We start from the raw sequence: 11,528 nt of genomic DNA, 5'->3' as shown, positions 1-11,528 counted from the left end.
ACACACACACACACACACTCCCACTCTTTGTCCTTCTTCACTCCTCTCCCTCTCTATCCATCTCTCCTATCTCCCTCATGTTCACGTCTCCCCTTTCCTCTCCCGTATTCTGCGCTCTTCATTCTTGACCTTTTTTCTTTCCATACACTCCTATAACCTCTTTTTTTCTCTTTGTCTTTCTCTCCGCTTTCCCTCTCTGTCTCTGTCTCTGTCTCTGTCTCTCTCTCTGTCTCTCTCCTGGATATTGGTGGTGTCTGCTGAGTTGCTGTGTGTCTGTCCTGTTGGAGTTTCCAAGTCTGGAAAAGCCATTCTGTGTGTTTGGCTCAAATCTTTTGTTTCTAGACCTACAGTCTGTGTGTGTGTGTTTGTGTGCGTGTGTGTGTCTCTCTCTCTCCCTGTCTATAATTAAAGACTGTCCTCACATGTCTAAAATACCTGGCTCATTGCTACCTGTTTACCTGTAAACAGTCTCTGAACAGGTGTGTGAGAGTATGTGACTGGCAAATGGATACCTATAAACACAAGGTAAGCAGGTGTGCATGTGAGTGTGTGTGTGTGTGAGTGAGAGAGAGAGAGAGAGTGAGAGAGAGAGCACATGTCCCATCAGAGTAGAAATTTGTGTTGCAGATATTTAAAATCTTTTTCTTAATTTACAAACCCTTATGTTTTTAACCACTGTTTTACACTTTAACATTGTAGTCTTCCATTAGTTTTTAGTGTGCATGTGTGTTTGAGTGTGTGTGTGTGTGTGTGTGATTTTTTACCACGCATTGTGAGGAGCAGTGAGAATAAATGCCGCGTGAATTTCAGATTCCAGAGGATAAATGAGTTTAAAGGGGTATTTGAGGACAGTGTTCCCAGAGGAATCTTTCTGACCATGGCAGAGACAAAATACTTCCAGTGACCTCTACGCTCGGTTAATTCAGGTAAACTGTGTTCACAGCTCTGCGGCAAGTGATCCCCCCGCCCCCTTCCCTGCCCCCCTCTTCTCCCCTCCCCTCCCCAATGCCGCCTTTGACGAGTCACAAACGAGCCACCCGTGTCGTTAACCGCTCTTGCGTCCGTCCGAAAAAAAACCCCCAAAAGCTCTGCTCTCTCATTTCCGCTCTCTTCAGTTCTCACCTCATCCACAACTCGCACCTGTACGTGTGTCCCGACAAGCCCCCCCCCCTAAAAAAAAAAGAAAAAAACCAGCCACCGCTGGAAGAGAAGCTGCTATTGTTTGTCGGAGAGCTGAGACAGCGTTTCTGCCAATGGAAATAAGCCTGTGTATGTTCTCTGGGTGTCTCGCTATACTTCAGTCTAACTTCGGTTTTTTTTTTTCTGCTTTCTTTGGGTTTTTCGCAGAGAGAGTTTTCCCCGTTCCTCCCTGTCCGTCTCGGGCGCATACCGTATTCCGAGCGTGTCCTATTTATTGCCTGTCTTTGAGATGAAAGCCTGAAGAAAGGGAAAAATGCAGACAACACGTTCCCTGAGGGGGGGGGGGGGAAGAGAGACATACCATAACCTTCCACTGCTCCCTCTTTCTCCCTCCGCTGTACCTTCTTTACATTTTCAAAAGGGGGGGGGGGGGGGTTAAAGAGTCATCAGAGGAGGAGAAAAGAAGAGGACACGGGACACAAGCGGTGCAGAAAAAGATAAACGCTTCTACTTTATTACAGAACAAGCTTCCAGAAGGTACCAATCATCACCCATGGTTTCCCACCCCTGGAGAAAGAGAGAAAGAGAGAGAGAGAGAGATATGGGGGTAGGTGGGTGGGTGTTTGCATACACCCCCACCCTACTGCTGGTGTTTCTCTCATCACACATATTCATTTGTTTATTTACTCATACATCAGTTTTAATCATTCATCTTAACCCTTTCTCATCTCAATGATTCAGTCATTCGTTCATTCATTCATTCATACTGACAATCATACATTAGTTTGCTTGCTTTCAGCATTTATTAAACCATGCACCCCTATTTAATCAATGAATCCATCAATTTACTTTGTCTATCGATTCTGTTTCTCCTTTTTTTTTCTCTTTACATTATACACAGTGGAAGACAGCCCGAGGAGAGGGAGACTCGTCAATGTGTCGGCTAGCAGAGAGAGAGAGACAGACAGACAGAAAGAGAGAGAGACACAGAGAGAGAGAGAAAGAGAGAGACAGAAAGACAGAGAGAGAGAGAGAGGGAGAGAGAGAATCTTTACACAAGGTGGAGTTCTCTAAACCCTTTGGTCTATCGGGTTACAAAACACAACCACAGGGTACTGAAGACACACAACTGCAACCTATTGGATTACACAACACCATGGCTATGGCCTATGATGTTACAGAGAATCAGAGGTGTAGCAGGTTCCCAGAGACTGTCCTGTGTTCCTGCAAGGGATTTCTCACTGAAAATGACAGCTAGCAAACAACCATTTTCTTTGACACTTGAAAGACAAAAGTCTCAACAGAGCAATGCCCTTTGCCCCCAAGAGACGGATTTTTACGCGTCATAGCAAAAAAAAAAACCAAACAAACAAACAAAAAAAAGCAAATATTCCCCCATTAATACGCTTAAAAACACGTCGACACAACTCCAAAACGATGTGTCAATCATAACTCTAAAAGCCAAAAAACAATAACAGAAATGAAAACAAAATGAAATGTTAAATATTTTTTAACTCTTAAAACAAATAAACAAAGAAAAAAACAGAACCAAAAAAAAACAAAACAAAAAAAACGACATAACTATAGTCAATAATTTACATAGATTGTTCATCGATGTGTGTTTTTTTTTTTGTTTTTTTGTTTTTTTCTCAGCAGCAATTGTGACAGACATTTTTGTGACCTTATTTCATTTTTGTTTTCCTGTAGCGACAATCCATCTCCAATGTCGCGAACAAGGAATATTTTATATGCAAAAATAAAACATTAAAAAAAATAAAATTAGGGGAAAGAAAAGATACTTTACTGGCTCCGAAGCCATACCGACAGGATACTAGTGTACCAGAGATGGGTCCTGTAGCATCATTAAAAAAATATTAATAACAATAATAATAACTTGTACCACTCCAAATAATGTAGTTAATCACTGTGGAAAGAAATTTGGTTTCAATCACTCCTAACAAAAAAAGGGAATATATTTTAACATACATAATACACTTTGTAAATTCAATGATCTCCATATTTTACACAGCTGTTTACCTCAGTTAGCAATAAGAATATGATGGAAGACCACACAATGTGACCAGTACCCTTGGGTCGGTCATGTGATCTGATTTGCCCCTGGAATTTGTACTGCTATACATAGTCATGTGACATTAATTGCTCCAATCACATGCGCTAATTTCACTAGGGCAGTAAGGCCTCTTATTCATGGCAAATACCAGCAAATAGGGACACAGACAAAAAAAAACCCCAAAAAGAACAAAAAGGGGACAAAAATGGCAACAGAGACGAGACTGGAGAACATCTCATCTCCACACATGGGATTCTTTCAGTGAATGAAACAAAAACAAAAACAAAAAAAAAGAAAGAAAGAAAAAAAAAACCCCAAAGCTTACATGACCAATGTAAACTCAGTCAGGTATCTGTACCATATCAGAGAGTGAGAGAGAGAGAGAGAGAGAGAGAGAGAGACTCCTCAGTACCTGGGGTGTGTGTGTGTGCGTGTGTGTGTTTCTGTGAAGCTAAATGACCCGAGACAATCAGCCACCAAGAATATGTGTTCCTTGGAAATGTTTTGACGTTAATAATCATTAAATTTAAAAAAAACAAGAAAAACAAACAAACAAACCAAAAAAACCCTAGGTCTGAGTACAAAGTCAAAGAGGACCTGTAAAGGCCGGGTGGAGGGTGGAGGGCGGAGGGTGGGGTGGGGGGGGGGTTATGGGTGGTACTAAGTTGGCAGGTCACAGTGTTTGGCAGCGTGAGTGAGCTTTGCTCTGTGGTGATGGGGTGGTAGTCCAGGCATGTGTATGTGTGTGTGTGTGTGTGTGTGTGTGTGTATTTGTCTGTCTGTCACTTTATATTTGTCTGTTAGCGTCCTGAGGTGATGTCTGGGCATTCTGAGACAACCCAGGGGGCGGTGTTATGACTGTGTGCACTATTTTATTTATTTATTTTCCCGTGTGTATTTAAAAAGCAAATATGGGGAAAAAAGGCGCGGCCAACGCGAGCGACGGCCAGGTGCCGTCCTACGATCCCGCGCTGGAGAAACACTGGAGTACCAGAGGTCACTGCTATCGTTATAAATAAAAGCAACATCGTATGGTCAGTATTCACCTGTAGTGTTATGACTACGTCGTGAGACGACAGTTGTTGTACCATAGAACATCCGCGCGTGTTCCTGCTAACACTGTTTTACCGCTGAACCGTAGGGTACCGTGAAGAAACATGAAACCTGTTGGACCATAAACCATCACAGTAGTGCCAATGATGAAACCCACTGGAGCATCATTGGTATATATCCTGTACCACTGCAACACAGGAGAACATGGCGATAGACTCGTTTGGAATAACAGCAAAACATCATTTCAGAGGGCCTAGATAAACCACCGGTTTGGGAGTCCAACGGCGACGCACAGGCAAGGGTTTTTTGTTTGTTTGTTTGTTTGTTTGTTTGTCGGAAAAAAACGCGTCTTTTTGGGATTTTGAGATCGTGTCCAGAGAAGTCCAGCTTGTGAGGTCAGAGAATGAAGAGCAGCGAGGTTGGATTGTTAGGCAGACGATGGCATAGTGAGGTCCGGGTTCTTGCGCAGTCCAGGTTTTTTTTGTGAGGTTTGAAGCTGTTGTTGTTGTTGTTGTTGTTGTTGTTGTTGCTGTTGTTGAGGTTCTGGTTTTTGAGGTCCGGTTTCCGGCGAAAACAGAAATGGGTAAAGAGGCGTAGAAAAACACTTGGCTGGAGAGTCTTCATTCTAAAAAAAAAAAAAAAAAAAAAAGGTGGGGGGGGGGGGAGACAAAGAAAAACAGGATCAGACAAGAAAGTGATAGGAGACAAACAGTGAAGCATGAACTAGACTCTTTTGTGAAGAGAAAAAAAGAAAAAGAAAAACAGACTGTTAATCAGCTTACACTGCCCCCGACACACAAACAACCCCCCCTCCCTGCCCCACACACACACACACACCCACACACACACACACACACACACACCTGAGCAAGCTTACCCCCCTGCCACCCCCCTCCCCACAGCCCCCTTCACTTCTCCTCTAAACCACTCTTTCTCTGACCGCTTCTGGCTGGAACTAACCGACGGAGCCAACGGTTCTGATAAACAAGCATCGCCGTTTCCGTGGAAACACTCAACACAGTTCTGAGCAGGCAGAGAGAAGCCAAAGCATTATGACATCATCGCCTGGCTGAGCACCCACCTCTGACCCCCCCCCCCCCCCCCCCACCCCCCGCCCCCCTCCGTCTCCCCCCCTCCAATCGCAGGCCTGTGAGTCTATGTGCCGGCAGAGTGTCCTGTTCCTTTTTCTCCTTTAGCAGGTCTAATCCACTCAGACAAACACACAAACACGCTCCAATACAAGACACACAGACGAGGCCCTCTGCTGTGTTTTCATTATGCAATGAATGTTCCTGTCTAAGATTAGGAGATCAGAGAGAGGAAAGCAAGCTCAAGCCACCTCGGGAAAACACACACACACACACACACACACACACATGGGCGCGCACCTGTTTGCCGTCAGTCGTCAATACTGATGATGTAGCGTAAATCTCCAATGCTGAGTACGTCATACAAATAATATCAGATCGCACACAAACGCTAAGCTGTAACTATGGAGTGTTTATAACTTCAGTCTGCGTTTCTTCTCCTTAGACCATTCCCTGTGTTGTTCTGGTTTTTTCCACCAAGCTTTCTGTGATTGTGTATGTGTGTGTGTGTGTGTGTGTGTGTGTGTGTGTGTGTGTGCGTTTGTGGGCCATGTGTCATCCTTACTGCTGAATTCTACTTGACATGTTCCACTGTCTATGTGTGAGCGTATGTCGACAGAGTTGGCACATACTGCCCAGTCTGTGTGTGTGTGTGTGTGTGTGTGTGTTAGTTAACTGCATGCTCCAGGCTGGCACACACTGTTCTTTCCCTCTCTATGTTCACCGGACATTTTTCTGACAGCTGCTTTCTTGGAATCCAGGTCAGGTAAATCCTGGGTACACCAGCATGGTGTGTGTGTGTGTGTGTGTGTGTGCGTGCGTGTATGATAGAGAGTGGCTGACATGCCCTATCTTTCCGACTGATCAGTAACCTGTACTGCAGTTGCCACAGACAGAGAATTCAGTGACTTCACTGCCTCGGTATGGAACGAGAACAGAAGTTTAAGTTCCACCAATACAGAGATAAGGTTACGCTCCTATCTGACAGAACCGATTACCCATCAGATGTTAAGTCACCGACATCATCTACACCGGTAGAGATGAGAGTGTGAGGTTTCAGGTGGAAGGGGTCTTGAGTGGGTGAGCAAACTTAAGCAAGCTGTAGGGAGTTAAGTAAAGTAAATAGCCCACAACCTGTCATACAAGCCTCAGCATGGAGGTAACGGATAACAGTGGATGGAAGCCTGAGAAGATGCTGAAAACTGGGCTTCACCGTGGAGCTGGGATTTGCTGAAATGGGCCTCAGCATGGAGCTGACGTGGGAGAAGACTGGGCCTTAGCATGGAGCTGACGTGGGAGAAGACTGGGCCTCAGCATGGAGCTGAAGCGGGAGAAGACTGGGCCTCAGCATGGAGCTGAAGCGGGAGAAGACTGGGCCTCAGCATGGAGCTGAAGCGGGAGAAGACTGGGCCTCAGCATGGAGCTGAAGCGGGAGAAGACTGGGCCTCAGCATGGAGCTGAAGCGGGAGAAGACTGGGCCTCAGCATGGAGCTGAAGCGGGAGAAGACTGGGCCTCAGCATGGAGCTGAAGCGGGAGAAGACTGGGCCTCAGCATGGAGCTAGGATTAGTATATTTAAAAAAAAAAAAAAAGGGCCTCAGCTCAGAGTTTGATGTGATAAAGTGTGGGCCTCAGCATGGAGCTAGGATTAGTATATTTAAAAAAAAAAAAAAAGGGCCTCAGCTCAGAGTCTGATGTGATAAAGTGTGGGCCTCAGTGTGGAGCTAGAATTAGTAAAGCGCTGGGCCTCAGTGCGAAGCTGGAGGGAGTAAAAATGGGCCTCAGCGCGGAGCTTCTGGGAGTGAAGCGTGGGCCTCGACACGGAGCTGGAGTGAGTGAAGAAGGGTGAGCCTCAGAGCGGAGCTGGACGGTACAGGCAGAAAAGGCCTCAGTAAGGGGAAAATATGGGGGGGGGGGGCGGGGAAAGGTCCTCAGCATGCAGCGCTACAGAGACATTGTCCTCGATTCAATAAAACATGACCAGAAGTTCCTCACGGACAAACTCGCGCTAAATATACGGGGCCTGTATGAGACAGACGCTACGGGCTCCAGGTCTCGGCCCATCATGTGGAACCAAAGGGAAAAAAAAACAAAAAAAAACAGGAAAAAAAAAAAACAAAAAAAAAAACACGCCCCTCTCAGCTCCTCAGCACCCTGCCGTCAACCTCTTTTATAGAGCTGCCAATTTTAGCCCTGGCTCCTCTTTACTTACTAAACCAGAATGTACAAGTAAATTGCAGAGTGTAAAATTATAAGCCGCCGGGCTGTGTAAACACATAGCGTGGGAGAGAGGGAACGCCACTCAAACCCCGGGATTCGGTAAAAGGGCCGCGTCTTTCCTGGGAGGGGAGGGGCATCCGTTCGCCAGCGTTACGTGCCGTTCGGGGCGACTCCTCGCACCAGACTGGACTCTCGGGCGTTCTGCTTCCTCAGAGAGTCTCTCTGTGACGTCAGCGTCACCTCTCTGTGACATCACAACGCAAGCTGAACAGACCTGTGACGTCACGATACCTGCAGGTCAACGAAGTATCATTTGAAAGTCAAACACAGCTCTATGAAATCACCATACTGGTCACCGAAAGCCTTGACACACTATTCAACAGATTAGGACCGGTCAATATGTATGTATCCTCACAAAATAATGCTCTAAGAGGCATCACAGTAGAATATTATGATTGTACTGCAGGGCAGAGCAACGAGAAGCCTCACTGCAGCAAACACACACACACAGACACACACACACACACACACACACACACACACCTAATAACACTAATGCTCTATGAGGCATCACAGTACAATATTCTGATTTTATTTCTGTAGAAGAGCCTACATATATCTTGCGGATGAAAAGCCAAGGGCAGAATGGTGCAAAGCTATGACGTCAGTCAGTAAGTCAGAGTACTCATCTGTGCGTGAAGAGAGAAATGCTTGCAGCATGAAATGCGTAGTGTACTACTACACATGGGAGGTGGGCACGGCGGAGCTTCAGTGTAGAGTTTCCTTATAAGGGAAACTCTGAGGGGTGGTACTCCTGTCCTAACAGCTCAATGAACCAACGTCATACAGCAGGGCAGGCATTCAGCCTACTCTCTCACTCACACACACACACACACACACACACACACACACACAGGCGCGCGTGCATACGTACATACATAACAGAGTGCCAGAACCTGAGAATGTAGGGACATTTTTAGCTTGTTCAAATACACACTGGCTCTCACACACACACGCACGCACACACACACACACACACACACACACACATGCAGTGGGAGATAATGTTTCTACACCACACATATATGTGACCACAGAGTGTGTGACTCTCCACTGACGTCAACACACAGGTCATATTCAGAGGGAAAGAACATTCAGCACTTAAGACACTTCACACACACACACACACACACACACACACACACCAAGACCCCAAGTCCCAAAGGGGGTTCTCACTTACTTTAAGCCCACACAGATGACTGAAGTGAAGTAGGTTTGCTGATACAATAAACCACACCAACAAACTTCAGCTGAGACTTCTCTCTGTCTGTCTACACTCCAGTAGTGGAAAGTGATGATACCAAACTCCCTTCCAACCACACAGCAGGAAGAACCACACTTCTGTCTCATCCACACGCAGAAAGACAGACAGACAGACAGACAGGCAGACACACACACACACACACACACACACACACACACTCACACACAGAGTCAGCACCCACCCACGCACGCACTCACTCACACCACTCTCTTTCTCTCTCTCTCTCTCACGGCTCCAAAGAGTCTCTGATAAACACACAGAAACTTATAAACAGCCCTAAAGAAAGTTTTCACAGACACACACACGCGCGCGCGCGCACGCACGCACGCACGCACACACGCACACACACACACCCCAGAGGTTTCCACAACACATCCCATCCCACACAAGTGAGGAACTCAGACGCCAGTTTAGCAAATGATTATTGAAAGGAAAACAACTGGAAAACAATTAGCCTGTGGGAAAATTAAAGTAAAAAAAAAAAAAAAAGAAGAAGAAAATCACTACGAAAACAGAAACACACACAACAAATGGGGTGTGTGTGTGTGTGTGTGTGGGGAGGGGGGGGGGTATTACGCTTTTCTGACAGGGAAATGATTGGGAACCTTCTCTTTGGGGGTGGGGTGGGGGGGGGGGGGTGGTTGGGAACACAAAGCGCTTGTATCACCACTGCTTCTGATGTGGGAGAGACCGTGTGTGCCAAATACCATTCCTTTTAGCAAAGGAAAAACTTCCCTCTCCCACACACGCCAGATGTTTTGCCTACTTCAGCAAGTTGAGACACACACACACACACACACACACACTTTTCCCCTCCTCTCTCATCCTAGAAGCAGTTAACTCTGAGGCTCAAAGGAGATTTTTCCCCTGCCCAAGACGGTCTTCCAGACGTGTGTGTATATGTGTGTGTGTGTGTGTGTGTGTGTGTGTGTGTGCGCGACCTCAGCTCCTCTGTAAAATCCCTCATCGTCTTACACGCACACACACACACACACACACACACACACACACACCACATTCGACAGAGCAATCCTCCAACTTCCTTAAGTTCACAGGTCCCTCTCCTCTCCTGGAGAACCTATTCGCCGTTGCTAAACGCGAGAGAGATTTCCAGAATATTCCACAGTATTGCCACCTTATTCCTGAATTACACTAGGATGATCTGCATTGAGACTGGACCGACGGTTTCCTACTTTGTGGTTAACTTTGAGCGAAGACAGATTTTACCAGAGCAGAACTCGACTCCACATTCCCATGGACCAAGATTCTACTGACGTCATGCTCTCGGGGGGTACTCGAGCGATCACCTCTTCGAGCGGTTGGGGGGGGGGGATAAACAAACAAACAAATTAACAAAAGCAAGCTCTCCAAGTGTGTCTAAAAGCCAGTGACCTCCGTTCTGACGAAGCCTTGGACTGTGATGACATCACGGCGCGTGCGCGTGTATCGCTTGCTGAAAGCGCAGACGGAAAGGGGGGGGAGAAAGAGCGGTCGAACTGGGCATGGTCCGAACCGCGTTTACGCCCCTTTCACACGGAGCGCGGCGAGTCTGATACCTGAGCGAGGCGATCTGTTCGGTATGACACGCAGACAAACAAACCTTCGCAAACACACACACACACAGTTTCATACATTGGATGGGAACATAGGAACAAAAGGAACGAAAGAATAGTGTGTGGAGAAAGAACAAAAGAAGTGAAAACATCATAGTGCAGCGTGTGATACGGGGGGGGGGGGGGGGGGTGTAGAGAGAAAGAGACTTAGAAAGAAGGAAAAGAAAGAGAAAGGAAGAAGGAAAGAGAGGAAAAAAAAACAAGAAAGAAAGAAAGAAAGAGAGAAAAAGCAAGCCGCTTGGGGCGCAGGCATGCCTGAGCGGACGCACTTGAGAGAAACTTTCCACTGGTGCTGCTGTTGTGACCTCAGCAATGAGGGCGCACGCACACACACACACACACACACACGCATACGCACACACACACACACACACACAGTATACTTGTCTCTCTCTCATACACCCACCCCCAACCCATAAACACACGCATACACACACACACTCCCGACACTCACACAGGGATAAAGGACATTAGCGCGCACACACACTCATATAAGCACTTGTGGAAACGATGTTGCTGGCTTTGCTGGCATAGGGCCATAGTGCTGGCGGCTGGGATGCTAATAACACACACACACACACACACACACACCGGCATTCAGACATATGCAGTCCAGAGTACTATTTACAGTCCAAGAGCAAACACACAAACAGCATCTCATAACGCCAAGCCAGTTTACTGTGGCTTCTTCTGGAAATAATCCAGTTACAAAACTCTTTGTTGTTGTAGGGAAGGAGGGAGGGAGAGACAGAGGGAAAGAAAGAAACTTTCTCTCTCTCTCTCTCTCTCTCCCTTTCTCTGCCTTGAGAAAAAAACAAAAAACAGCCATTTGAATTTATATGATACTGTTGTTCTTGATCCTGATCTCAAAGCCTCAATATCGAACGCTCAGCGATTACTGACAGATATGAATGTACCTTTACTCTGACTATGACGCTTCTCTGGCGGTTTCGCCGTGCGAACCCCAGTCGCCCCCCCCCCCCCCCCGGGTCTACTCGTCCCTTAACCTGTCTCCCACCT

The 11,528-nt window shown here is 46.5% G+C and overlaps 1 protein-coding gene across 1 annotated transcript in view; it reads right to left on the bottom strand.

The window, feature by feature from the left end:
* Positions 1-3,883: 3,883 nt before the first annotated feature.
* The window catches only part of irs1 (insulin receptor substrate 1), a 16,024-nt gene continuing 8,379 nt past the window's right edge, over positions 3,884-11,528 (bottom strand). The window contains exon 2 of the mRNA XM_030777830.1: positions 3,884-4,889. Within this exon, the coding sequence (XP_030633690.1) occupies positions 4,885-4,889 (5 nt within the window). The 3' untranslated portion in view covers positions 3,884-4,884. The remainder of the gene's footprint in view (positions 4,890-11,528) is intronic.

The sequence above is a fragment of the Chanos chanos genome, chromosome 6 (assembly GCF_902362185.1).
Source record: "Chanos chanos chromosome 6, fChaCha1.1, whole genome shotgun sequence".
NCBI lineage: Eukaryota > Metazoa > Chordata > Actinopteri > Gonorynchiformes > Chanidae > Chanos > Chanos chanos.
This window is presented reverse-complemented; position numbering and strand designations above follow the sequence as displayed.